The sequence below is a fragment of the Poecilia reticulata genome, chromosome 19 (genome assembly GCF_904066995.2).
Source record: "Poecilia reticulata chromosome 19, P_reticulata-male-v2, whole genome shotgun sequence".
NCBI classification, from domain to species: Eukaryota; Metazoa; Chordata; class Actinopteri; order Cyprinodontiformes; family Poeciliidae; genus Poecilia; species Poecilia reticulata.
The window spans coordinates 1,010,344-1,038,225 of NC_088848.1; the positions used below are offsets into that span (position 1 = coordinate 1,010,344).

The following is a 27,882-nucleotide window of genomic DNA, read 5'->3' on the forward strand; positions in this document are numbered from 1 at the left end:
TCGCTTCCTGATCAAATATTAAATGTATCTAGCTAGCAAGCTAAATAAACCACAGTACTGTATAATGTCTTCAACCCTCTATACCTTTTTGTTGTGAACATTTAGTTTAAAAATCACACTGACTTAGCTTCCAACTAAATATTTTTATCTAAATATTTAACTTCCTAAGTGTTTAACTTGCTAGGTAAGCGTTTAGCTGAGCTAGCAAAGTGCTAACTTAGCAAGTTGGATGCTTAGCCTGCTAGCCAAATATCCGTCTTAAAGTAGCCTTGAATTAAACTTCAAACATCTGAAGATCTGAGAGAAACCAGGAGAGAATCTCATAAAAAAGGACACAACAGTTTTAGGTGTCGAGACGCTTTAGAAAGAGTCACACGCTGTTGGACAAACGGCTCATTGTTACGTTTCAGGCTCATTTCTCAGAAAACAGAAACTCATCAGGCCGCAGAGACTTGGTGTGATTTCAGTCCAGATCATCAGCCTCCTTCTCCTCAGACGTTTCTAGAAACATCTGTAATGGTTAAAGCGCTGAAAGTGAATAAAATCAGTCTGGATGATTTTATGCTCCGTGTGTCAAAACAAATTACGTTTCATCGATTAGGATTTCCAGTGTGAAATAATTTAAAAAGGATTCCGTTTGCTGCAGGTTTCAGTAAATTTAATAAGGTCGGTTGTGTTAAAGTCCTGATTCTTGTTAAAATAAATTAATATGTAAAGCTGCATAAATCCAATCCAGGTTGTTTTAGAAGCATTTTAACTTTTTACAGTTTTTAATGTCATGATAAAATCAAACCTTCTCCAATAATTAAACGCACAGACAGCCAGACTTCAACTCAACCTTTATTATCTTGTTCTTTTCTGCTTTAAATTAACTTCCTCTCCTTTTTGTAACATATGAAATAAATGAAAACATCCTGAACAGGAGTGATAATAAAGACTGACTTAATTTAAACGGATACATAAAAAAAAGAAGAAAAAAAAAAAAGAGGAAAACAGAAAAACACAGTAAAACATAAACAGGTAATGTCTTTAACGTGTCTGTAAAACACTGTTCTAGCTCAGCTTGGTATGGTAGGACATGGCATCTTCACACAAATGCCGTCAGTTTCCTGCTTTGTCTTCAAAACAAAACATTTCTCTTATTGCATTGGACAGGAAAACAAAAAACGCTGCTAAAAAATAAACAACCGACATCAGAGACGTATAGAGCCAGATCAGTTTTTGAACTTTTCAGGCAGACGGTCGAAAAAAATCTGTTTACATCCAATCGCTTCTCTGACTGGTAGCACACACACACACACACACACACACACACACACACACACACACACACACACACACACACACACACACACACACACACACACACACACACACACACACACACACACACACACACACACACACACACACACACGCTGAAGCGGTTCTTATGAATCTCTCCTGGACGTAAAACATTCATCATCATCATCATCATCATGTTGAGCCGCTGGACGCTCTTCATGCACTCAGGCAGGCAGGAGGGCAGCTTTACAGCGAGTCATGGTTGCATCAAAACAAAAAAAACGACACAAAGATTCACCGATTTCTTAAAACATAAAAAATATGATAAACAACCAGCGTACACCGACAGAGAGATACGTTACTGTCAAATATATGAGCAGAGTGGGTGATGACGGGGTTCAGCCGAGGCCACAGCTGTCGCAACGTCTTACCTGTTGGAGTAAAAAAACAAACTAAACGAGGAAGAGGAGGAAGAGGAGGAGTCGACGAACCCAGAGGCTAATAGTGCAAGTTTGGCTAACGATGCTTGTGTTTTACCCTGGGTCCCTCTCTGATGGCGGCGCTCCGTACCGGCAGACTAACCTCCGCTGACGTGTGTCGCCGTGTGATTCAGTAGTGTGGCGCCATTCCTAAGCTCCGCCCCCCTCTCCCTTCCGGAAACGGAAAACGAACGCGCCTCGGAGCGTCGGGCCGAACGCGGGCTCAGTCTGCAAGTCTGAGATCTGACCGTTTAATACAGATACAAAAACAAAGTGGCGCACTAAAAACAGCGAGTTTACTGGTTGCCATGGCGACCCGGAGGGGCGGAGCCTGAGCGTTCTGGATGCTGATGGTGAGGTTCTGAGTTCAAGTGTTGCTGTCGTCTTCATGTCGGAGGTCGGCGGGTCAGATGGAGTCGGCGCCGCCGCCCAGCAGGTCGCCCGGCAACAGGGAGGCGGGGCTTCCCATCTGGTGGCGGTCCTCCAGCGCCGGAGACGCCCAGAGTCCGCCGCCGGGGTAACCCCCCATCCCGCCCCACAGCGCCGGCCGGGACGCCTCCGCCGCACCGCCGCCGTTGCTGCTCCACTGCGTGAAGATGCCGAGGCCGGTCGCCTGGGCGGCGCCGGCCGGGTCCGACGGGCCGCCGTCCAGACTCTGCCACCCGGAGCTGGAAGACGCGGCAGCGCTGGAAGGGGCGGAGCCTTCCACTCCCCCGGCCACGGTGGCGGCTCCAGGCCGGTCGGCGGCGTGGCTGCCGGTCCCGGGGGCGGCGGCTCCTTCGCTCCCTGCTCCTCCGGCCTGGGAATGTGCAATATAACGAGCGACTTCTTCCTCGCTGACGAACTCCGCCAAGATGGTGGTGTTACCCAGAACGCACCTGGGGCAAAACAAGATGGAGGCTGTCACTGTTATCACTGAGAAAAGGTTTCAAAGGTGAAAACTAGCAAAAAACTAGCATGCTCTCTTCTCAACTGGTGCCCAATGATTTTGCAGAAAGATTTGTCTATCAGTTTAATATTAATAGATGTTTCCAAAGGTCAAAGGTCAACTACTCCCATCTTGAAAAAAGATATATTTTTATTAATGTGAAAAGCTTCAACTGAGGAAACTAGCATGCTAACTAGCATGCTAACTCAACTGGTGTCAGTCTTTTGCTACCAAGCTTCTTGTTTGTGTCGCTAAGATAATCTGCACTCGGCTACGGTTTGGCGTTTCCTGTTCGCCTTACATGTGGAGCGCGCTCTGGGCCTTGGCCGCCTCCTGCTTGGAGCCGTAGCGGATCAGAGCGGTGCCCTGGGTCAGGCCGAGGTGAAAGGTCAGCAGGGGGCCGTGCTGCATGCAGATGGTTCTCAGGGTGGAGCCGTCGATCTGCAGACACACAGCAGGCCAGACGGCGCTAAGCTGGCAGCCGGAGCTCACTTCCTGTTTACGGTAAGGTCGGCGGCGTGCGTACCTGCGGCGTGAGGTTACTGAGCACCAGCCAGCAGCTTTCCCGGCCGTTCCCGTCGCTCCAGGTCGAACCTGCGGACAAACTTCACCTTATTCTGGTGCAGACGATCACTTTCATCATGTTAAAATAAATACAGAAATAATTAAACGTCTGTTCATATTTAAGCCAAAACTGAACTATAGCCGATATATATAGATATATATTTATTTATTTGTCAGTCAATGTTTTAACTTCACCCGTTTCAAATTCTTTTATTGCATTTTAGGCAATGAAATGTTTGTTTTCTTGTTAGAAATAAAATTATTTGCATCTTTTAAAGTATTTCTAATATTTTATGAAAAAGTTTGAGGTTAAAGAAAAATCTGCTAAATTTTGTTATCTGGTGTATTATAGCTCCGTTAGCGTGGTGAGCTCCGTTAGCGTGGTGAGCTCCGTTAGCGTGGTGAGCTCCGTTAGCGTGGTGAGCGCCGTTAGCGTGGTGAGCTCCGTTAGCGTGGTGAGCGCCGTTAGCGTGGTGAGCGCCGTTAGCGTGGTGAGCGCCGTTAGCGTGGTGAGCTCCGTTAGCGTGGTGAGCGCCGTTAGCGTGGTGAGCGCCGTTAGCGTGGTGAGCGGCGTTAGCGTGGTGAGCTCCGTTAGCGTGGTGAGCTCCGTTAGCGTGGTGAGCGCCGTTAGCGTGGTGAGCTCCGTTAGCGTGGTGAGCTCCGTTAGCGTGGTGAGCTCCGTTAGCGTGGTGAGCGCCGTTAGCGTGGTGAGCGCCGTTAGCGTGGTGAGCTCCGTTAGCGTGGTGAGCGCCGTTAGCGTGGTGAGCTCCGTTAGCGTGGTGAGCTCCGTTAGCGTGGTGAGCTCCGTTAGCGTGGTGAGCTCCGTTAGCGTGGTGAGCTCCGTTAGCGTGGTGAGCGTGGTTAGCTCAATTAGCGTGGTGAGCGTGGTTAGCTCAGTTAGCGTGGTGAGCTCCGTTAGCGTGGTGAGCTCCGTTAGCGTGGTGAGCTCCGTTAGCGTGGTGAGCTCCGTTAGCGTGGTTAGCTCCGTTAGCGTGGTTAGCTCCGTTAGCGTGGTTAGCTCCGTTAGCGTGGTGAGCTGTACCGGTGTTGGTGGCGCCGCTGCCCCAGCCCCTCCCAGCGAGCCGCGGCGCTCCTCCAGACCAGGGCGAGGACGACGGCGGCTTCTGGCCGGCCAGGCCGGGCGGAGGCCGGGCCAGCTGGGCCTGGCTGCTGCTGCGGCTGGCTTTCCAGGACTTGTGTCCAATGGGTTCTGGAGGCCAGCTGGTCTTATAGTCTGTGTACTTTGCTGCAGAAAGCAACACAACATGCAAACACAAACAAACGTCACCAACTTATTTCGACTTTCATGGCCTTATTCTGCTGTGAGTAAAAACCGTAATGGAAATGCAAAAGTTCAGTTTATGTACCTGAGTTGTGTGCATTGTTAAGAAGGCTGTCTGAGGCACTATAGGGCCAGGCACCAGGTGAAGGCAGCAAGGTGTTCAGGGGGGGGGTGGAGTCTGCAACACAGGGGCAAACAGTCTGACCTCAAGCTGACCCCAGCTTTTCACCTCAACATCCAGCTACCAGTTAAATCCAGGAAACTCAGAAAATTATGTGGCTACAAAGGAATAAACATCAAAAAGTCACCAATATGCAAGAAAGGAGATTTTTCGGACTGAAGGCTTAAATTTATATTAAAACTCAGATCCTCTGACAGTTAAATGACAAACATTAGCATGAAAAAGGAAAAATAAGTTCAGCGTCTTCAAAGATCCACAAAGTTTCACAAACTCAGATCCAAAACATTTAAAACCGTTAAATGTGAGATTAAATCTGCCGTTGCTGGACGATAAATCATCCCAGTTATCGCCATCAACCATAATATTGTTGTTTTGAGACCATTTTCTAGTAAGAAAGGAGATTTTTGTATTTAGTTATAAATAAAACTATTTCTAATGTTTGAAAGTTTAAATTCTGATGAATGTTCAACTGGACCTGGAAGACATTTAAAAAATACAAAATAAATGATTTAAGTCTAAAATGATCCTTTAGTAAAAGTTTTAATTGAGACAAAAACATCAAACTGAAACTTTATTCATCCAAAAAAATCAATAAATCATGAAAATTATTGAATTTTTATTTATTAATTAAGCTTTTAATTGATTGATTGATTTCCAGGAAGCAAACTTTCATCGTTACGCTTCTATCAATAAATAACTAGAAAATGGTCTCAACACATTATTACCATAATAATAATAATAGATTCCTGCATCATGACCTCTGACCCCGCAGTCCGTACCGGCATTGTCTTGCAGCAGCTGGTGCTCCGAGTCGTTGAGGCCGGGTGAGACCGCATTTCCCATCATGCTCCCCGGCGTCATGTACGGGTCGGACTCCGGGTCGACGCGGTCGATTCCCTTCCACGGCACGCCGGGCTGGAACTCTGCAGCGGGAACAAACATGGCCGTCAGCGACGCCAGCAGAGACGCCCTCCTCCGGCGCCGCTTCCCGGCGGGATGCACCAACCGGGCGGCCAGCTGGGGGCGCTGCTGGGCTTGGCGGCCATCTTGTTGCCGGGGGTGCGATGCCAGCCGTCGCTCGCTCCGTCTCCAACCAGCAAGTCAAACTGGGAGTAATGGGAGGCGCCTGGCATCTTGATGGGGGCGACGGGGCCTGGCAGGAAGCAGACGAATGTGACAGGAAGCAGACGAATGTGACAGGAAGCAGACAAATGTGACAGGAAGCAGACGAATGTGACAGGAAGCAGACGAATGTGACAGGAAGCAGACGAATGTGACAGGAAGCAGACAAATGTGACAGGAAGCAGACGAATGTGACAGGAAGCAGACAAATGTGACAGGAAGCAGACGAATGTGACAGGAAGCAGACGAATGTGACAGGAAGCAGACAAATGTGACAGGAAGCAGACGAATGTGACAGGAAGCAGACGAATGTGACAGGAAGCAGACGAATGTGACAGGAAGCAGACAAATGTGACAGGAAGCAGACGAATGTGACAGGAAGCAGACGAATGTGACAGGAAGCAGACGAATGTGACAGGAAGCAGACAAATGTGACAGGAAGCAGACGAATGTGACAGGAAGCAGACAAATGTGACAGGAAGCAGACGAATGTGACAGGAAGCAGACGAATGTGACAGGAAGCAGACGAATGTGACAGGAAGCAGACGAATGTGACAGGAAGCAGACAAATGTGACAGGAAGCAGACGAATGTGACAGGAAGCCAGAAAGTAACTAGTTACTTTAGTTACTTGTTGGATTATTTTAGGATTATTTTTGTGTCCAAACTGAAGAAAAATGCAAAGATTCTTTTATTTTCATATTGTGACCAACAAACATTTATTATGAAATCTGTAAATCATTAAAGATCCGAGACACAAAAATCACTTCAAACTGTTGATTCATTTAAATAAAAATAAAAATGTTCAGAATTTTTGGGTCGTTTTCCGTTTTATTTGCCACATTTTTCATCATTACAGACTTGCAGTTTGCGGCCGAACCAAAGTATTTTGAAGGGCCATGAATGGCCCCCGAACCACACTTTGGACACCCGCGTCGTACATTTTACTTTTGAGTGATTTTATTTCTATTATTTTCATTTTGGTCTTTAAAATTTTTTGTAATTTTTTTTTATTTTTGGTTTTTGAAGATTTAATTTGTGGAAAATCTGGATTTTCAAACCGTTTTTCCACCAATGAGCTCCTGGGTTCAGAGTGATGTCATCGCCCCACGGCGGCCATCTTGTTTGACAAACGTTATTTACATCTTCTCTTTATTTGGACTTTAAGTTCAGAGAGTCAGACTAAGATTAATATTAATTTTATGAGAATAAAGTTGTGATGTTTCAGCTGCAGTGAAACCAGAATAAAGTTAATATTTGGAGAAAAGAAAATATTTTAAAAACTATTTAAGCTTTTTCCTCATTAAAAACAACATTATTAATAATAACTATTAATAATATTATGACTACATTATTATAATAAAACTAATTCTTCAGTTTGACCCTGAAACACAGAAGATTGAAACAAAAATCACTTTTTGAAAAATATTTTCTGTCATTTGTGATTTTTTTTTATGAAATAAGGCAAAAAAACAAAAAAAACTAAATAAATTATAAATGGTTTGACAAAAGTTGGAAATGTGCAGAAATAACAGAGTTTGTAAAAGCTGGCGGTTCCGCCACGACGGATCGTTTCTCTGCAGAACCTCAGGTCCGCCGGGTCAAAACTTGGGCCTCTCACCGTTTTTGTGGAAAGCGTTTTCCGGTGAGGAAGCGTCGGCGGAGCAGCTGCCCTCCATCATCCATCTGAAGCGGGACTGCGGCGCCGCCGGGTCCTTCATGGCGCCGGCGCCGCCCCCCATGGAGCCGCCCAGGTCCAGACCCGGCAGGTTCACAGCAGAACCGAAGCCTGAAAACACACACACACACACAACCATTAGCAAACAGGATAGTATTGATCGGTAATTAATAGAGAGAGGTGTGCCGATCGATCGGTCACCGATCATAATCGGCCGATTTTGTGAAAAAGTGTTTGATCGGCGATCATTGGCTCTTGTTGCCGATCACCTGCATCTCATTTCTCAGCCTGCCTGTGCAGCTGGTCTCCTCTTTCCTTCACACTGCTAACGCGCAGCAACAAATCCTGAGCGATGTGGAACTATAACTATAACGCACTGAGTGAATGGGGAAGTTTGCGTGTTGCGGCGGGAAATTGAAGCAGGTCAAAGTGCATCAACACAACGAAGCTAATAGACATAAAAACAATGTTATACTTGACGGAGTTTGGCTACATCGAGGCTCACTGCAGTAAAAAAGACATGGAGGATCAGATAGCAGGTAAATCAGCGCAGCTACAAACACCTGGATTAGCATGACGGTCAGAAAGCTAAACAAATAAAATGATTTAAGTCTCTGAGCTGCGATGTAAGACGCTGGTTCTGCTCTCGCTGTTGAACCGCTGCTACGCTACAGGTAGTAATATTTCACAGACGGAGCGCCGCTTCTGCTCCACCTGGTAGTGACTCTCACACCGAACCTCAGCTTAAAGCTGCAGCTTCTAACCTAAAAAATACATTTTACATACGTATTAAAACTTTCGCTGTCCTAACATGAGACAGATAATCTCTAAAAAATAATCGATCTCCTCCCTGCTCTGCATAATTACTCCGCTCAGTCAGAAACAGCCACTCATATTTAAAATGTTTTCCAAAGTCCCACCAATAATTTAAGTTTATTGCCGTGTTCTTGCATCATCATGTCATTGTTATCTCAAAACAACAATATTATCGTTTATCGCAATAATTCTGAGACGATTTATCGTTTTTATGACTGGCCTAAAAAATCCTTCACCTTTTAATTATCAGCATCAAATTATTATCAGTAGCAGAACTTTGAAAACAAACAGAAGCTGTAAACAAACAAGATGGCCGCCCTGAGCGCATCGACTTCTGAACTACAGAAAGTATTAAATTAAATCATCACAAACCAGGAATGTGATCAATCGATTAATCGATCAATCGATGGAAGAATGAACCAGATGAACTGATCAAAACTCTTTTCAGGTTAAATTTTGTCTGCCGTTTCTGCCTTTACTCCAGCAGCTGGCGGCTCACTGACCCGAGTACGGTCCGAAGGGCTTCTGCTGCAGGTCCGCCACGGACCCGGCCAGGCCCGGATGGGGCAGCGCTTCGGCGCCGGGGAGTTTGGGACCCGACCCGCCGTGGTGGGAGGGGGAGAACTTGGAGCCGGACCCCAGGCCGCCGATCTGCTGGTGCTGCCTCTGCTGCTGCTGCTGCTGCAGGACGGTCATGATGCGGGCCAGCTGGGGAGGCGAGGAAGAGGAGGAGGAGGTGATGAAGAGTTATTGAAGGGGAAAACTGGACTGGCTCGTTATTAGAAACATTCAGACTCTAATCATCCTCCTCTGCAGAGCTTCTCATGTTCATTCAGATTTAACCGTTTCATCACCTATTCCAAGCTAGATTTAGGTCTGGACTTTGACTAGACCGCTCTAAAGTCAGCCCCTCCAGGAGTTTGATTGTTTTTGTGGTTTGTGGTGTTACTTTAGAAAATATTCCAGTAGTTTTGTTATATTTCTTGCATAAATAACGGCGGCTGTTCCTCTCCAGGTCTGATCCCGTCCGATGCAAAATGTTTGCGTTTGTGCAGCTTCATTATTGCTCTGTTCCTTCACCAACTGGCCTTTTTCTGAGTGCAAATCCCAGCAAACAGCTGCTAGCGGCGCTTCGAGCAGCGGCCAGGTGTGGCGGTACCTGCTGAGGGTCGGGCTGCTGACGAACGTTTGGTGAGAACTTCCTCTGGTTCTGCAGCATCGGCTGCGGCGGCGGCGGCGCCGGCGGCGGCTGCTGCTGCAGTAAGAGCTGACAAGCCTGAACACAGAACAGGACAAACGTTCAGATCTACCATCAACATTTATTCATTACAGAGAGAAACCAGGTTCTGAAATCAGCAAATCTTTCAACTCGTTCTGATTCTTAAAGGGCCAGTATCATGTTCTGTTTTCCAGGCACATGGAGCCATTTTCTAGCAAAATGAAGTAATTATTACTTTCAGTTGGACAGAAGATAACTTCCTGATCAACACCTTGAAATTGGGTCTCTGTCTCTTTAAGAAGCTCCTGCTCCTCCTGAAGCTCCGCCTCCAGGAAGTCGTCCCAACATGGCTCCTCTTTAACCCCTTCATGTTTTTAGCAGCGCTGCTCTGAGCAGCAGCTCCTATAATGAGCTGTTTGCTAATTGCTGCTGGCTAGTCTGAAGGAGCTGAGTGGGGAGGATTCAGTTTTAACTGCAGCTGAATCAACTAAACCCTCTGGACAACAAACTGTCCAGAAGTTATTACGTTAAACAATAACATGGTTGTTTTGAGACCATATTCCAGGAATATAATGGCAATAATGCAAAACAACATGATCAAAGATCAATAAAGTTTAAATTCTAGTGAACATTTAAATACACAAATAAAACAGAAATGAATAAAATGAATTATGAAACGTGAGACCAAAACACCAGACTGAAACTTTTATCTCCCAGTTTCTGACGGAGAGAAAACAACAAATCACATAAATGGAAATGATGGATTTTGCTTCAACTTGTCGTGTGATGAAGTGATTTGCTGTTTGTTTATTCCAGAGCGGTGCGGTGCGGTGCTGTGCGGTGCTGTGCGGTGCTGTGCGGTGCGGTGCGGTGCTGTGCGGTGCGGTGCGGTGCGGTGCGGTGCGGTGCGGTGCGGTGCGGTGCGGTGCTGTGCGGTGCTGTGCGGTGCTGTGCGGTGCGGTGCGGTGCTGTGCGGTGCTGTGCGGTGCGGTGCGGTGCGATGCGGTGCTGTGCGGTGCTGTGCGGTGCTGTGCGGTGCGGTGCGGTGCGGTGCTGTGCGGTGCTGTGCGGTGCGGTGCGGTGCGGTGCGGTGCGGTGCGGTGCGGTGCGGTGCGGTGCGGTGCGGTGCGGTGCGGTGCGGTGCGGTGCGGTGCGGTGCGGTGCGGTGCGGTGCGGTGCGGTGCGGTGCGGTGCGGTGCGGTGCGGTGCGGTGCGGTGCTGTGCGGTGCGGTGCGGTGCGGTGCGGTGCGGTGCGGTGCGGTGCGGTGCGGTGCTCACCAGCTGCAGCTGGATCTGAGGCGGGTAGATGCTGAGCATGGCGATGTGCTGCGGGGACAGCTGTGGGGGGAACACGCCTCCCCCGACGGCCCCCACCGCCCCGCTGGGAGGCGGCATCGGCTTCAGCATGGACCCCGGCACCTGCAGAACCACAGGGTCAGCCTGACGGTCATCAATAAACCCACTGACCCGGCTGCGTCTGATCAGAACTTCTTCAAATTAAATACCGTCTTTCCAAACCGACCAGGATTTTCTAATATTTTGCTTTTTAAAATCACTGATTTGTGGAGCCGACTTAGAAATATTTGCATATAAAGTTGGAAATTCGTGCTTAAGACGGTAAAAAACCGTTTAGTGCGACTCAGTAAAACTTTTACTGAAGGCTGAAATAAAAAGCTGCGGCTGTCCGGATCCGGCCCGCGGACCGCGAGTTTGACACCTGAGGTTTAGATGAAAACAAATCGGCAGGAAGTCGGGATTGGTTCCCCACGGTGGAGACTGCGGGTTTAACCCCTCGCTGTCCTGCGCGTGCGGTCATGTGACTCTGCTCACGTTAAACCCCAGAGAATCGAGACGTGGCTGAAACGGCAAAACGGCCGTTAGTGAGATAAACAGGAAGAGTTTCAGCCTAAACGTGGATTAAAAAGCAGAAAAACCTGAGAATCATAAAACCTACAGGAACTAAAAACAAAAAACAAGATGCATAAAAACACAAATCAGGTCAAAACAAAGTATAAAAACTTCTGAGTTGATGTCAAATCAGTAGAAAGAGAAACTTCTAATGTATAAAACGTTAAAAATAGACGCATTCCAGCTGCACGTTTAGGTAAAATCTGCAATCATCACGTCTGTCTGACTGAATTTAATAATAAAGTGTGTTTAAGTCAGTTGGTCTTTACTGAACCATTTCAACAGAGATGAACATGAACTGAAGACCATTTCAGCGCCGCGCCAATATTTACTGGAACAGATCAAATAAATTCAGGATCGTTCTCTCATAACCAGGAATTTACGAAACTCGTTTCAGAAATTACATTTTGAGTTCTGCGTCTTTTTTTAACTACATGTTTTACGTCTTAAACGAGAAAGTCTTGTAAAAAAAAAAAAAAACGCGCTGTAAAACTTTTCTTGTTATAATAAGAAGCTTTCTGCATCTCATTTTCACAAACGTTTCATACGACGAAAAAGTCGCAGCGAGAATTTAGCGCAACATTTTCTCCCCTTATAAAAAGAAAACATTTGCATTTTGCACGTTGCTATAGCAACAAAAAAACCTATAAAATGCCAAGCTTGCAGATTATTATCAATAATTTTTCAAACTTTCAAAGACGTGGTGATCTGCTTGGTGTGGACGATCACCACCGGCTCAGGCGACGCTCCGAGCAGGGAAACAGGAAGTTGGGACGGTCGTTACCTGGGCAGACAGGAACTGATGAGGCACTTGTGCTCGCATCCCTGGGGACTGGTTCATGGGCGGGACACCGGGCTGATGCCGTGACTGGGACATCCCTCCGGTCCCGCCAAAGATGCTGTGGCCGCCCTGCAGTCAGAAAACGCAGCGGTTAGCGGCTAACGGCGGCGCGCAGGCGGGCCGAGGAGAAGGTTTGGGCGCCACCGGAGGACAGGGCCTTACTTGTCTAAAGGGGACAGAGTGGCTGAAGAGGGAATGGGGCTTGAAGGCGGCGGGAGGCGAGTGCAGAGAGCGAGGCGCCTCGTCTCCAAGGCAACCGTCCTGATTGGCCAAATGTGAGGTCTGTCAGAGCGACAGCCACAGGCCGACCAATCAGAGAGGGGGAAGGCAGACGGAGAGAAACGACCAGGCAGGGAGAAAAGCAGAGTCACCAGAGGGAAGGCGGTTCGGACGCAGCGGCGGGCGTGAGGCCGTACCTTATCGTAGTAAGACGCCGCGTCCGCCGGCGCCGGCTCTTTGGACCCGGGACGGTACAGCACTCCTCCACTCGGCCCTCTTCCTCCTTTCCTCATCTCTCCGTTGTAGTCGTTCATCGCCATCCCTCTCTTCTCCGCCTCCAGCTTCTTCTCCGGCGGCAGGTCCATGCTCGGCCCGCCGGGCTCGTCGTTCTGTCGACAGATCGGACCGCGGTCAGACAGGAAACCTCTGCTGCGGGAACGACTAACAATAAACACAAACTTTGACGCGTTTATTGGGATTTTAAGCAACAGGTTGGATAAGAATCTGAAAAGTGCGGCATGCATGTCTCCCAGAGCTCCGATCAGTCAGTCATCTGAACGTGGAGACAGGAGAGAACTGATCATGGCGACTCTGGAGGAGCTGTAGAGTCACCATGACAACGACTGCTGCATTCAAGGCGCCTGGGAAATGGGAACTCTGAGCTGGGAATTTAAAACGTCTCCAGTTCCAGTGTTAAATGTCCGAGTTGAGACAAATCCAAACTGAGTCTGCCTGGCCCAGGAAGCCCTGAAACATTAAGGTTTGGAGTTCTGCTTGTGACGACGGTCCGTCTGTATGTAAACTTTTGCTCTTCGCTGTGATTGGGTCATTAGTCTTCAGCCGTACCAGAATCCCCATGTTGGAAAACTGCCTGTTGATGGGACTCATCCAGGAATCTCCTGCAGCCTTTAGCGGAGCCTGAAGAAACCAGAGCAGAGCTTCAGCAGAGGAAACACCGAGAGAGCTGAAAACAGGCTGCCTGTGATGCGACCTCTGACCCCACTGAGGCATCAACTCGCCTTGCCGCCGGTCTTCTTGCCCGGGTTGCCTGGCCCCCAGCCTCCGTTGCTGCCCTGGCCCCAGGAGGAGCCGCTGCCCTGGGAGCCGGCGCTGTTCCACATGCCTCCTCCGTCCTCCTCGTCCTCCCAGCTGGAGTGGCACGACGCCGCCACCGAACTCTCCTTCTCCCCCCAGCCGTCTTGCATAGACTTCGAACCTTTAGGTCAGAGATCAGAGTTAACCAACATGGAGGAGCTGCCTCCATTTTGACTCAACCTGCCTGTGAACAAACAGCTTCACATGCGATTCTCTCTCTGCTGGAGATGCTTTTTAAAAACCAGGCTGGAAACACCGACGTAAAACAGGCTGAAACTCTGAGCAGCCAAACCGACTGACGAAAAGCAGAAACGATGTTACTTCTGCTGTTCTTTGCACATCAAAAATAAAAACCACCGTTTATGAAAACTATTCCCCATGGATGCGTTTCTGATCTGCACTGCTGCCTGTTTAGAACAACAATACATTATATTATCAGAAACAAAAAACAAAACACTGGATTTTTTTTTAGTCATTTTGTTTTGAAACAGAAAAACCGAAGAATGAACCAGATTTTATCTTGGATATTTAAAACGTCTCAGTTGAAACTCACTGGTTGGTCAACATGGTCTGGAGTGAAACTGGTGTCAAAACAACAACATTATCATTTACTGGAATAATTACTGGGACCATTTATCGCCCAGCGACGGGCGCAGTTGTAGCGCGCCAACCACATGCTAGCTGACGCTAAAACAGCAAGGTGGTAACCATGGCAACCAGCTCTTTGCGCAGTCGATCCCTCCAAACGCACAGAACAGATTCGGCTCCAAACATAATGAATGAATTAAAAGGGTTTCTCTGGAGGTTTGTCCCTCACCAGATCTGATGGAGTTTGAAGGAGCGTTGCCCCAGCCCGCCGGCTTCGCCCCGGCGTCGTCGGCTTCCCCCCAGCCAGCGGGAGCGTCGCTGGGTTTCCCCCAGGCTGTCGTGCCGTTGTCCACCGACGGAGCAGCTGGAGTCGCGCCGCCCCAGCCTGAAGGTTCTGCAGACAGACACAGACGTCAACGACGTTCCTGGATTTGCACCAATATGTCCACACTCAGCCTTCAGCCAATCCAAGCCGCACATCTGCTAAAGCTACTGATCATTGTTAGCCACTTCCAGCCAAAGGTTATGCACATTTAGAGCAAACTTTTAAAACGTTGCATGGTGCAAAACATGCATGTTTGCATCTCCCAGTTGGAGCGAACCAAACAGCAAAGCGTCCATCGTGTTGACGCTACGCATGGCTGTGATGGGTAGCATGTCGTTAATGCGAGGCTAGTTAGCTTAGCCACCGATGATGGCTGTGAAACGGTTTTCCTGTATTGTCGTTTCTCTGCCATTAGCACATTTAGCAGTGAGTACATGCGGTTGATTGACAGCGGTAAGTCCCTCCTCCCTGCTCTGACTGGCTGTTAGCGGTTCATTTTTCAGACAGCCAGAGCCGATCAGGGATCAATCAGATCGGATCATCAGCTCCAAACATGGCGACAGATCAACCGACGTGTAAAAAAGATTCTTCAAAGAAGTTTCTGCAGCTCTAACTGGATCATGTTCTGGTACCTGTGAGCGCCGCGGTCGGCCTGTTGGGCTGCTGCTGGACCGGCGGTCCCGGTTGCGGCTGCTGGTTCTGACCCGGCCCATGCGGCTGCTGGCTAGCAGTGCCGCTGTTCTTGTCCCACAGGTTAACCGGCTTGTAGTTGTAATGGGTCGGGTCTCCCCACGCCGACGTCCCGTCGTCGATCTCGCTCTTCCTGCTTATGGACTGCGGGGATGGCTCCTCCCAGCCGCTCGGTTCTGGTCCACTCCCGCCTCCGGCAGGGATTGGTCCCGAGTTCCAGCCTGAGCTTTGGTTCTGCGTCTGAGCGGCCGTCTTCCTCCCCCCGCCGCCGCCTTGCATGGCCCCTTGGTTCAGCGCTTTCTGCAGCTGCGGGTTCTGATTGCGGGGCTGTGATTGTTGCGGTTGGGCCGGCGGGCCTGGCATGGAGCCCGGCTGGCTGTTTGGCATCTGGTGCATTTTATTTCCTCCACTCCAACCCTGGTGAGGTTTGGACGCCATGCCTCCAACGCCGTCCACCCCACCGCCTCCTCCACTCCCTCCCCCTGTGCCTCCTGCCCCCCAGCTCCTCCGGGGGGCGCTGCTGTCCCAGTTCCCCCAACCACCTCCACCTAAATCCCCCCCTGAGTGCGCGCCGCTCCTCCTCTCGTCATCCCAACCTCCACCCGATTTTGATTCTTGCTCCAACCAATTCTTACCCGATCCAACCTTGGGTTTTGATCCCCAGCCGCTGCCTTCGTTGTTCCCCCCTACGTCCTTCCAGCCCTCCGTCCCTTTCTCCTGCTGTCCGACTCCCCCCCATCCTCCGCCCTTTTCTGCCCGACTGTTGCCCCCCCAGTCCTTGGCTTCATGACTATCCCCTCCCCCCCAACCCGACGCCTTGCCCTGGGTCAGCCCGGACCCCACGCCGGGTGCCACTGATCCGGACTGCGACATGTGCCTCATGTTGGTGCCTGCGGTTGGGGGGCCTCTCCCAGACAGAGACGCCCCACTGCTGCTGCTGTTGCTGCTGCTGCTCTCCCAGCCTTCCCCTGATGACCCGGTGGAGGGAACCAACGAGGGACTGACCCCCGGACCCGACGAGTCGGTGCTGAGGGTTCTGGGTCCGCCCAGAGCAACGGGGTGTTTTGATGAAGCTTTGATTTGTTCCTCGACATCCCAGGCCGTGTTTTGGCGAATCTGCGTCTGGCCCCAGCCGGAGTTGGACAGGACCCGCGGGTCCAGGTCGGACCGGCTGAGCAGGTTCTGTAAGGCAGCTTCTGTGTTGGGCGCCTGTCGACGAATGCGGTTGCCGTTGGGCCCGCTTCCACTTCGGGAGTTTCCGCCGCTGGATGAAGAACCCCCGTGTCCTCCTTGCCCCCCGGCGCCGTCGCCCCATTCCCCAACTTCCCCGTCTTCTTTCTGATTGTCCCAGGCTCTGCTAGCAGCGGGGGCGGTGGATGAGGACGCAGTGGGGGGGTTCCCTGCAGTGCTGCCGCCGCTGCTGCTGCTGTTGCTGCTGCAGTTTCCCATTTCTTCAGCTGCAGGTTTCGACCCGCCACCCCAGTCGCTACTGGAAACCCCTCGATCCGCTCCCACTGGTAACCCCCATCCTCCCTGAGATGCCCCGGAGGTTTGACCCCCATTTTCAGCACTAGGGTACCCCCAACCCAAAGTCCCTTTATCCCCTTCTGCTGCCCCTCCCTCCCATCCGTCAGTCCTTGAGGCACCCGTTTTGGAGTAAGCTGCAGGGTAAGGTTGGCCTCTCCAGCAGGGGGCATGGCTCGGGTCTCCTGCACCTACCCTGCCCCCCCCAACACCATGGTCCATTCCTCCCCCAATCCCTTCCCCCCCTGAAATATTTGGTCCTGCTGATTCACCGTCCCACTTCCCCCCTCCAACGTCTCTGTCTCTGGATTGCATTTGGTGAAGTTGGTGCTGATGGGCGCTTGACTGATTCACAGATATAGATGGGTGGCCCCCCAGACCCCCGGCTGCCCCGCCCCCCAGCCCCATGGAGGCGGTGTTGTTGGCAGCGGCGGGGCCGTCCTGCTGCACCAGAGCAGGCCAGGCTGAAGGGTTGGCATTTGGACTGAAGTTGGCACCTGGAATTCCACTGCTACCATCCAGGGGGCCACTGGCGTCGTGGCTCCCGGGCACAGCAGGGGCTTTGGAAACAGAGGAGGGCTGTTGCAGCAGAGCCCCAGCTGCACCTCCTCCAAGATGACCCTGGGGGGCAGTTGACCCCCACGCCGCACTGTTAGGCAACTGCATACATTCATTGGGCAAAGAGAACGAGGAAGTGGGTGAGGGTTGGCTGCCAGAGGCACTGATGCTTGTCACAGGCGTGCCGCCGTTTCCTCCATCGCTGCCAGCAATACTAGGCCACTCCTCCAGGTCGTTGCCGTCAACGATGACCTTCTCCTTGCCCTGAGAGGGGGCCTGGCTGCCTGAGCTGGCCCCCCACATGGAATTTGCATAATTATTAGTAGAAGCAGCAACTGATGGTGAGGTGAGAGCCAATGAAGATGCAGAATCTGTAAAAAAGAACAGGAAGTCGGCAAGAGTCAAACAGGCCAGATATTTCATTACAGGCTAGAGTCTAATGGTGATTTCCTCCTGATGGTCCGGTCGACCCGGTTCTACTGGAACCAGAACATCTGCTCCTCCTCCAGCTGCTCTGAGTCAAACCAACCTGTTCCCCTCCTGGCCTGTGGGGGCGCTGCACCAAGAACCACTGAAGGAAACGACACAAAAATCGGTTGGAGGATTTTTCTTTAGTCTTTGGCGGATGGCATTCTGGGTAAATCCAACCAAAGCTATCATGCTAGCCTAGCGCTAGCAGCAGAAATGGCTCCTGGTCTTTAGCCTAAAGAGAAATCCTCCAACCGCTAAAATCCTCCATCTTGTTTCCATCTGGTGAAGAAGGAAGTTGCTCTCAGTGTCTTCAGAGGTTTTTTGTGTCGTTTCCTTCAGTGGTTCTTGGTGCAGCGCCCCCACAGGCCAGGAGGGGAACAGGTTGGTTTAACTCTGGAGGTGGAGCAGATGTTCTGGTTCCAGTAGAACCGGGTCTATCGGACCATCAGGAGAAAAACAGACTTGTACTAAAAATGCTTGCATTACTCAGTTTTGTATGTCCACAACCGTGGACATTTTCTACAAAAATACAACAACAACAAAAAAGTGGCAGTATTTATTTTTTCTACTGCCTCAGCTGGCAATATAACAATAATCAAGTTATTTAAATCTTTAAAGAATAATTTTTTTATCTGCTTGTTTTTTCTTCTACATGTAAATTTTGGAAGCAGTTTAACGAGAAAAAAAAATATCGCAAATTCCTTGGAAATATTTCTGAAGTAGCAGCATAAAACCTGTGACTGAATGTTTCAGTTCAGCTCCATCACAACCTGCAGCGTAAAGGAACATGGCCGCCTTACCTGAAGCAGCAGCCATGTTTGTGTTCGGGCCATCGCCCCCCCCTCCCAGCAGCATGGAGGACAGCGGCGGCTGCCCCCTCTTCAGTAGCACTTTATGGTCCTGCTGGCAGCGAAATCGCGGCGGCACTTCTCTCGGCATGTAGCGCGATGGCTGCTGATTCGCCTGGGCTCCGCCGCCGCCCGCGCCGCCGTTCCCAGCGGCGCCGGGGCCGGCGGCGGAGGAAGAGCCGGTGTTGGAGGCGGGCTGTCCGTTGGCCACGGCCAGGCGCTTGGCATTGTTGCCGCCCGGAGCCGGGGGGGCAGCGCTGCCGGGGCCCGAGGTGGCCGGGGACGGAGCGGCAGTGGGGGCGGGCACAGGGCTGGGGGAGGCGGAGCTGCTCTGGGCGGCGGGCGGCTGGGCAGCAGCCGGCTTGGTCACGTCTGTCACTGCAGAAAATAACAGGAAACTGATTATGACAGCAGCAGAGCGAGGAGAAGCAACAGGAACGAAATGAGAGGCAACGAGTGAAAAACTAAAGTCAGAGGCGCATGTTAAACACCTTTAAAAAATTAATCTCTATTAATTAGGCCAAACATTTAAAAATAACAACATGCCAGTTTTCTAATTAGGATTTAGTAAGAAATAATTAACATTTGCAGAAGATCTAATAAAAACTAACTTTTCTCACAAATGTTAACATTTTGTTGAAGTAAAAATAGTTTATTCTGTTAATGTAAAGAAAATAGAAGAGATTTAATCACAAACATTAAAAATAATGCAACAGATTCAGCTCACCTTTGTTTTTTTGCTCTGTAACCTGAAATGAAGAAAATGTGTCTAAATTAATCTTTTCATGAAATAAAATCTGCAGCTTTAAACTTTTTCAATACATTTTCACATCACAGTTAATAATCAAGTATTGATCTTGAATCAATCAAACATAATAAATCAGTTAAATAAAATAAAGATACTACAGGCTAACGGTCAGTTGGACAATTTCTCCTCCATCAGAAGATCAATAAACAACGACCACAGTATCCAGAGAAATCAAAGCAAATTAAGGAACATTCAAGTGATTTGTTATTTCCAGTGATTCTGATTTTGAACCCATAATTTTGTGTAATTAATTTCTTTGAGAATCTGAATCCCTCGACTTGTTGCAGATTGCAGGCCGACTTGCCTTCTGAGAGGCTTCCCTTTTCCGTTTGTCTTCCTTTTTCCTTTTCTTGTCTTCCATGAACTGCTGCTCCCGACCAGATTCTCCCTTCTGCAAAAAACAAAAACAAACTGTGACTTATTGAAAAAAAAGAAACCTAAAATGTAAATGGTTACATCAGGGTTTGGAAACTAAGAGTAGCTTAATAAGGTTCAGTTAGCGTAAAGGAGCTAACTGAACTTACAGCGAGTTAGCATGACTGTAAAGCAGCAGACTGCAGGCTAGCCAAACAGATTGAGACCAACCAGCTTGTTACGTTTCCACTGCAACTCAAACAACAACAAAGCTGCAAGAAACCATAATATCCCAGTGAAGTACATCATTTTATTAAGTCTTTAATCTCTCCATACATCTGCTTTAGATCACAGCGACTCAGATGCAACCAAGGTAGAATATAACAATTTACTTTTAAAATGTTTTAAGCATTAAACAAGCTGCTTGGTAATTATTGACGAATGAAATAGTTGCCTTTAAACAACCACTGAATGCTTAGGGCTGTAGTCATACAATAATCTCACAATACAATACACATTGCGATATTCAGCAAACGATACAATTCAATGCACTTTTGCGATTTTCTGAAAGATTTTAGAGGGACAGAGTGATTTTGGTGACATTTTGTGACTGGATTGAATTAATTTAACTGAAAACTGATTAAAAGCACCAACTACACAACACCTGGCTCTGGTTGGACACAGATTTAAAGTTGACAGCTGGACAAAATGAATCAAAGATGTGGTGAGAAAACATGTTTCTTTTAGTTGAAACAGTACAAACTGTAGCTTACATGCATTTGTAAAGTAAATAAAGTGCAGCAAGTACCTGCTCTGAATAGTTTGATACCTTTTTAACTTAACATCTGAAAGAATCACTCTGACCCTGATGACCTGATCACTCTCCCGGCGAAGCAAGCAGTGAGTGAGCCAGGTGACAGGTGGATGTTACGATACTTTCAGATGAATATCGATTTTTTTCTAGGAAAGAAAATATCGATATATATCGCAAAATCGATATTATTGCACAGCCCTATGAATCCTGAATGTGATGCAAAGTAACTGGAATAAAATGTTTTATCAGCAGTACAAATAATTGCAGCTTTTATATGCAAATAAAAGTATTTCAGCAGAACATTTTGTTTTAAATCTACACAACACAGTAAACCTGTGAGATTTATCAGGGTTGAGGATCTCATAATAAATAAAAAGCATATTTAATAAAAAACAGCAGGATCTGGTCTGTTGTTTGACACTGGCAGGAAAACCAAATCATTTGCATAAACCTGTTCATGTCCTGCAGCCCCAGAAAAACAAACATCCATCTAGATCTGTAAAGATCAATAAAACCTTGTCTGAAAGTATTTAGAACATAAAATGTGAGGACATTAGAGGCAGATGCAGCTCATGAAATGAGCATTTCTGTAGAAATAAACTTAACGAAAATGTGAGCTGAAGCAGCAGTTAAATGGCAAAACTTATAATCACAGGAGACGTCTGAGATCATAAGGACAGCCTGAACATAAAGTCAGAGATAAACAGAAAGGTTCGGTGAACAGCTGGGCCGGGCCTGGGTGTTGGTTTCGTTTTTGGTTTTTCCAACCCTCGGGATTCCTGAGCTCAACTTGGCATCTGGCTGAAGCATTTCTGACCCCAGGCCTTAAGATTCACCCAGATGTTGATGCTCCCGTCAGTCAGACCCCCAGGTGACCCCACAGGTGACCCCACAGGTGACAGGTGTAGCTCAACTCCAGCAGCAAACGTTCATGCAACATTTATTCTTCTAATCCTTCAGCTTGCAGACCAGCTAACGCCAAAGTTAGCAGGTCCCCTGCCAGAATGACTGAAGGGGAAAATGCAACAAAAGGCTTTTATAATAAATTCACTGAGCACAGACAGAACCAGGAACCCAAATTATCTGGTGGCTGAGTATCAAACTCGATTCTTATTAGCTAATGCTAACACCAAGGAGTGGTTTCATTCTTCGGCCAAACATATGCGCCCAGTACCGTGTTAACCAGACAACCCAGTGTTGGGTTCGGTTAACTGGTACCAGCAAACACAGAAGGCCGAACCCCTTGATCTGCTATAACGCTCCGCTACACCTAAGCTAGGTTCCTGACAGCGGCTACAAGCCGCAGCTAAAGGCGCTAGCAAGGCTACAAGCGCCGCATTCCTCTGACAGCTGCGGTATTTTTACGTGCCCACCATTTCTAACCCAAATCAGCAGTTATCAGCAGCACCAGCGACTCACCTCAGGAATCACATATGAAGGTTGGCTAGCCTGCTAGCTAGCTTAGCTAAAGTGCTTCAGTGCGAGCTTTCTCTTTTTCAGGCATTCGTCGAGGCTACAAGGACTTGGACGCCTGAGCGGAGAGTCAAGTAGGTGGAAAATGATGAAAACACCAAGAAATAATACGCTACCGGTTTGCAAATAAGTACTAATGTTCCAAGTCTAAACGCTGATGTGCAGAAGAATTTAAATTTCAAAGCGCTGTGGAGTCAGTCGGTTGACGGGCGGCCATTTTGCTGCTCAGCATGTAGCGTCTCCAATGGGCAGCCCGAAGCAGCTGCGGGGAAGCGCTCTGACTGGCCGGATCCCGGCGGGAGGAATCGGTAAAACAGCCCGCTGACCTTCACGGACCTCACGCTAATTTCGCGTAGCGTGTCTACGGGACGGAGGCGTTCTAGTGTCGTCCAGAAACAGAGTGAGAAGATGGAGAGTCGGAGGGAGCTTTTTATGCCTTTTTAAGAAGCCGTCATCCGTCAGAGGACAGTATCTTTACACGTTGTTAAAGTGAGAAAGTTTCTCGTTTTTACGGCATGTGATTAGCCAGAAGCAGCTGCGGGGCATTTTTCTCTTTTGTTTGTCGTTTTAACGAGATGCTGCTAATGAGTTCATTTCCTAACTGGTAGCTAAATACCACGTTCTAGATGAACGTTACAAATGTAAGAGTACTTTATTGATCCCAATGGAAAATTAAATGTTCAGATTCTTTAGTCATTGTAGATGGTGACGGTTATTGGCAAGAAAGATCTCCTGTAGCGGTCTGTATTGCAGCGAATAAGAGGAAACCTCTGACTGAAGACGCTCTGTTTTCTAAGACAATCTCGTGAGGAGGATGGTCAGGATGATAAACAATTTTATTGATTTTATATAGAGTCATTCCTTGTATGATCATTTCCAGAAATAATTCCAAAATACTTTTTTTATAAAGTCAATATCAGTTTCTGATTTTAATATACTCGGAATTCTGACTTCAATCCCAGAATCAACAATTTAATCCAAGAATTTTACCCTTTTTTTTGTCAGAATTCTGATTTAATCGCAGAATTTAATATTTTTTCCACAAAATGATGTCGTTAGCCCCCTAATTAAAAATGTAGTCAAAGGATTTACTTTTTGGTCTCACCTGGATTGTTGGCTGGAGAAAGGCACCATCAACCCCCCCGACTCCGCTAGGGAAAAGGGTGTAAGAGGACGGATGGATGGATTTACCTTGTTGCTCATAATTATACATTTAATACCAGAAATCCAACATTTTCTTCTTTTAAATCAGAATTCCAACTTTTCTCTCATATTCATAAGTTTAAATTCAGATTTCTTTTTTTTCCAGTGGCCCTAATATTCTTCGGTACATCCCAGGTCATTTGGGCCTGAACTAAAAACCGAAAAGCAGATCTGTAGCTGTGATTTAACCTGAGCTAAAAACCGAAAAGCAGATCTGTAGCTGTGATTTAAGGGGTAACGTTTCCTGGACAGGATGGCAGCAGCGAGGAAAAGGAAAAGTGAAGCTTTGGGAGATGAAACCGAGGATGAGGAGGGAGGAGACGGACGAAGGAGGATCAGGATGAACAACAAACACATCGGCGCTCATGTTGGTATTCAAGGTAAACTTCACTTCCTCCAGCACAGAAATGAGTTCAGTTTTAGGTCAACAGCAGCAGAACGATTAACTGATGGCAGCAACATCTCATCCCATGTTTTTCCTGACAGAAAGTTCACAGTTTAAATAACAAATGGGAGAGTAGTAGGAGAAGAAAGTGGTCAGTTTGTCCACCAGCAGCTTGACTGCAGAGGTGAGTCAGGACATCCTCATCCGCTGGTGCGTCTCTGCAGGAGGGATCTGGAAGGCGGTGGAGTCCAGCGCGGCGCTCGGCGCCGGCGCCTTCGCTCTGTTTCTGGGCTCTCAGCGCTCGTGGAAGAGGCCGGCGCTGGACCCGGCCGCTGCGGATCGGTTCCAGGAGAAATGCTCCGCGCTCGGCTTCGACCCGGCTCACATCCTGCCTCACGGCTCCTACCTGATGAACTGCGGATCGCCCAGAGACGGTTTGTCCTGCCGCGTGCCGGTGGCCTCGGGTCGGCCGGTCCTCTGAGTTTGCGCTCCGCTCCGCTGCAGACGTGTCTGAGAAGAGCCGCGCCCTGCTGGTGGACGAGCTGAGCCGCTGCAGCCGCCTCGGCCTCCAGCTCTACAACTTCCACCCCGGATCCTCGCTGGGCGCCATCACCACCCAGCAGTGCCTGGACCAGATCGCCGCAGCCATCAACCACGCTCACCAGCAGACTCCTGCTGTGGTCACAGGTACGGAGCAACAACAAGCACAAAAACATCCAGCCGAGGTCAGAGCTGGTTCTGCTGCACGAGGCGACAACACTAAAACTAACCAGGTTTATGATATAAATATATTAGTGCACTTCAAATAAGACAAAACCAACTTACTAGTAACTTTTCAGGAGCTTATTTAAGTCAGTAAATCCTTGATGTTGATGAATAAGTTCTAGTTTCACTGGCAGTTTATTTAATTTAAATGTAATTATTTCTCTCATGTTATGAGTGAAATAATCTGTAAGTGGAACCAGAACTTTTTCATCAGTTTTAAAGATTTACTGACTTAAATAAGCTCCTGAAAAGTTACTAGTAAGTTGGTTTTGTCTTATTGTTAGTGCACTAATATATTTATATCATAAACATAAATCGTTTCTTTGTGGCTCAGTGCTGGAGAACATGAGCGGTCAGGGCAGCACAGTGGGGGGTCGGTTCTGTGAGCTGCGGCGGATCATGGACCGGGTCCGGGACCAGAGCAGAGTGGGGGTGTGTCTGGACACCTGCCACGCCTTCGCTGCAGGTGACGCTCCGCCGCTTCCCGTCGCACCAGAGCCACCGGCTCAGAACGTTTCAGATGGTTTTCCGTTTCTTCTGGGAAGGTCACGACCTGGCAGCTGACGGCGGCGTGGCGGCCATGTTGGATCAGTTTGATCAGGAAGTCGGGCTTCGCTACCTGAGAGCGGTTCACCTGAACGACTCCAAAGGTGCAGCTGGAAAAACCTGAGATATCCACGTTTCTGCTGGATTACAACAATTTAACTTTACAGTTTTAATTAGTTTTTACAGTGTTTGCTAGTTTTTATAAATATTGTTTTGCTTTCATTAGTTCTAACAGTAGTTTTAGTTTTTTTCATACGCTGATTAATTTTTAGGTGCAGAATTTTTAAAAAATGAAGGCAAAGTGATTCTATCTGTCAGGATGAAAACTCAGCAGAAGAAAACATTTCTAAAAAATCTGATCTTTTCTCCAAACTTTTGCAGCGTTGCATTAATGAATGCTGCGTGCCGTAAACTGCTTCTGTGGGGAAAAATATAAATTTCACATCAATTCAAAAGGCTGATAAATCGATTCATAAACATGAAAACAAAGGATATCAAAACTATAACTTCAGTTTTAGTGATTTAGTTCCAGTTGCTTAAAGTTTAATTACCGTTTTCTGTCTGTCGGCTTCATTCCACCTCGGTCTGCTGCTCTCTGCAGGGAAACTCGGCTCCCACCTGGACCGGCATGAAGACATCGGGAAAGGAAACATCGGGCTCTCGGCGTTCCGGGACGTCGTCAACGAGCCGAGGCTGGACGGCGTCCCGCTGATCCTGGAGACGCCCGGACGGTGAGAGTCCAGCCGGAAAACCGTCCGACGGTTCTGCTGCAGGTTCTGCTGCTGGTTCAGCTGCTGGTTCTGCTGCAGGTTCTGCTGCAGGTTCTGCTGCAGGTTCTGCTGCAGGTTCAGCTGCTGGTTCTGCTGCAGGTTCTGCTGCAGGTTCTGCTGCAGGTTCTGCTGCTGGTTCAGCTGCTGGTTCTGCTGCAGGTTCTGCTGCAGGTTCAGCTGCTGGTTCTGCTGCAGGTTCTGCTGCAGGTTCAGCTGCAGGTTCTGCTGCAGGTTCTGCTGCAGGTTCAGCTGCAGGTTCTGCTGCAGGTTCTGCTGCTGCAGGTTCAGCTGCTGCAGGTTCTGCTGCTGCAGGTTCTGCTGCTGCAGGTTCAGCTGCTGCAGGTTCTGCTGCTGCAGGTTCTGCTGCAGGTTCAGCTGCTGCAGGTTCTGCTGCTGCAGGTTCAGCTGCAGGTTCTGCTGCTGCAGGTTCAGCTGCAGGTTCTGCTGCAGGTTCTGCTGCAGGTTCTGCTGCAGGTTCTGCTGCAGGTTCTGCTGCTGCAGGTTCTGCTGCTGCAGGTTCTGCTGCTGCAGGTTCAGCTGCAGGTTCTGCTGCTGCAGGTTCAGCTGCAGGTTCTGCTGCTGCAGGTTCTGCTGCTGCAGGTTCTGCTGCTGCAGGTTCTGCTGCTGCAGGTTCTGCTGCTGCAGGTTCTGCTGCTGCAGGTTCTGCTGCTGCAGGTTCTGCTGCAGGTTCTGCTGCAGGTTCTGCTGCAGGTTCTGCTGCTGCAGGTTCTGCTGCAGGTTCAGCTGCAGGTTCAGCTGCAGGTTCTGCTGCAGGTTCTGCTGCAGGTTCTGCTGCAGGTTCTGCTGCAGGTTCAGCTGCAGGTTCAGCTGCAGGTTCAGCTGCAGGTTCTGCTGCAGGTTCTGCTGCAGGTTCTGCTGCAGGTTCTGCTGCTGCAGGTTCTGCTGCAGGTTCTGCTGCTGCAGGTTCTGCTGCAGGTTCAGCTGCAGGTTCAGCTGCAGGTTCTGCTGCAGGTTCTGCTGCAGGTTCTGCTGCTGCAGGTTCTGCTGCAGGTTCTGCTGCTGCAGGTTCTGCTGCAGGTTCAGCTGCAGGTTCAGCTGCAGGTTCTGCTGCTGCAGGTTCTGCTGCAGGTTCTGCTGCAGGTTCTGCTGCAGGTTCTGCTGCAGGTTCTACCGCCATCTTTGTTTCCCTGCAGGCCGGGATTCCAAGACGCCGAGCAAATCGAGCTTCTCTACTCGCTGTGTGAGAAAATTAAAGACTGAAACAACCGAGGGCCACGCTGAGGACAAAGACGAGAAAACTAAAACTAAAGTCAGAGTTATGAACAGTTAATGAGACTCAAGTCATAAAATTGCAACACTTTATTCTGAAAATATAGTTATTGAAATATAACCATTATTCTTAATATTATGACTTTGTCCTCATGGTTTTATTTGTGTGGCGCTCCATCACCATCCAACCTGCTTTAAAGAAATGTTTCCATTTTTCATCCTTAAATAAACAATTTAAATAAATCTGGTCCTGCGGTGATTTGTTTGGCCACAAGGGGGCAGCAGACTCTCAAATACTCCACAAACTTTATTCCTACGAGAAAGAAAAGCAGCAAATAGACACGTTTTCTGTATAAAACCTTCATATAATCCTTCAGAAAGAGCCATTTGTGGCAGTAAAAAACATATTTTTATTCTTATTGGTATGTATGTATGTATGGTTTCATCTGCTGAGCAGGTCCAGCTGCTGGTACTGGACCGGTTGGTTCTGGTTTCATCCATCTTCTTTTTATGTTACTTTGAAGATGGGATATAATTGGTCCTGTCACAATGAGCAATAAATCTATTAATCGCATTTTAAAAAAAAAAAACTCAATTTCCATTTTTATGATTTATAATTTTTCTCTTTCTACCAAAAACTGGAAGATAAAAGTTTCAGTTTGGTGTTTTGGTCTTTTTTTAAGGTCATTTTGTTCACAGTGAATTTTATTTTGGTTTTTAAAATGTCTTTCTGCTCCCGTGTGAAATGTTCATCAGCAGGTGAAATGTGAGAATGTTCTGGCTTCATGTTACCGGAAAATGATCTCAAAACGTCAAAATTATCGTTTATCACGATAACTTCTGGGACGATTTATCGCCCAGAAACATCAACGACAGGCCAGGATTTGTTTCAAAACGTCAAAATTATCGTTTATC

The 27,882-nt window shown here is 48.4% G+C and overlaps 2 protein-coding genes across 3 annotated transcripts; one reads left to right on the plus strand and one right to left on the minus strand.

The window, feature by feature from the left end:
- Positions 1-824: 824 nt before the first annotated feature.
- On the minus strand, positions 825-22,154 carry tnrc6ba (trinucleotide repeat containing adaptor 6Ba). 2 transcript variants are annotated; one of them, XM_081600216.1, is made up of 22 exons: positions 22,015-22,154; positions 19,732-19,818; positions 19,347-19,368; positions 18,572-18,997; positions 15,161-17,671; positions 14,433-14,597; positions 13,540-13,736; positions 13,367-13,438; positions 12,718-12,909; positions 12,464-12,583; positions 12,245-12,370; positions 10,831-10,971; positions 9,493-9,609; positions 8,837-9,041; positions 7,461-7,628; positions 5,725-5,871; positions 5,498-5,641; positions 4,623-4,715; positions 4,298-4,501; positions 3,218-3,285; positions 2,993-3,132; positions 825-2,641 (listed from the first exon to the last, which is right to left on the minus strand). In XM_081600216.1, the coding sequence occupies exons 2-22, from the start codon at positions 19,786-19,788 to the stop codon at positions 2,170-2,172; spliced, it is 5,787 nt and encodes a 1,928-aa protein (XP_081456342.1). In that variant the 5' UTR covers positions 19,789-19,818; positions 22,015-22,154; the 3' UTR covers positions 825-2,169. The 2 variants fall into 2 exon arrangements, with proteins under 2 accessions (XP_081456342.1, XP_081456343.1); XM_081600217.1 differs by lacking the exon at positions 12,464-12,583.
- Positions 22,155-22,428: 274 nt separating this feature from the next.
- Positions 22,429-27,210, plus strand: LOC103481035 (putative endonuclease 4). Its single transcript, XM_008436266.3, has 8 exons — positions 22,429-22,557; positions 23,524-23,651; positions 23,881-24,090; positions 24,161-24,343; positions 24,756-24,887; positions 24,967-25,071; positions 25,569-25,698; positions 26,892-27,210. The coding sequence occupies exons 2-8, from the start codon at positions 23,525-23,527 to the stop codon at positions 26,956-26,958; spliced, it is 954 nt and encodes a 317-aa protein (XP_008434488.2). The 5' UTR covers positions 22,429-22,557; position 23,524; the 3' UTR covers positions 26,959-27,210.
- The last annotated feature ends 672 nt before the right edge of the window (positions 27,211-27,882 follow it).

Coding starts and splice junctions, on each gene's coding strand:
- tnrc6ba (XM_081600216.1), bottom strand. CDS start 19,788: ATGGAAGACAAGAAAAGGAAAAAGGAAGACAAACGGAAAAGGGAAGCC. Junction 18,998..19,346: donor TACAGAGCAAAAAAACAAAG/GTGAGCTGAATC, acceptor TATTTTCTGCAG/TGACAGACGTGACCAAGCCG. Junction 3,286..4,297: donor CAGCGGCGCCACCAACACCG/GTACAGCTCACC, acceptor GTTTGTCCGCAG/GTTCGACCTGGAGCGACGGG.
- LOC103481035 (XM_008436266.3), top strand. CDS start 23,525: ATGGCAGCAGCGAGGAAAAGGAAAAGTGAAGCTTTGGGAGATGAAACC. Junction 24,091..24,160: donor CTGCGGATCGCCCAGAGACG/GTTTGTCCTGCC, acceptor GCTCCGCTGCAG/ACGTGTCTGAGAAGAGCCGC. Junction 25,699..26,891: donor ATCCTGGAGACGCCCGGACG/GTGAGAGTCCAG, acceptor GTTTCCCTGCAG/GCCGGGATTCCAAGACGCCG.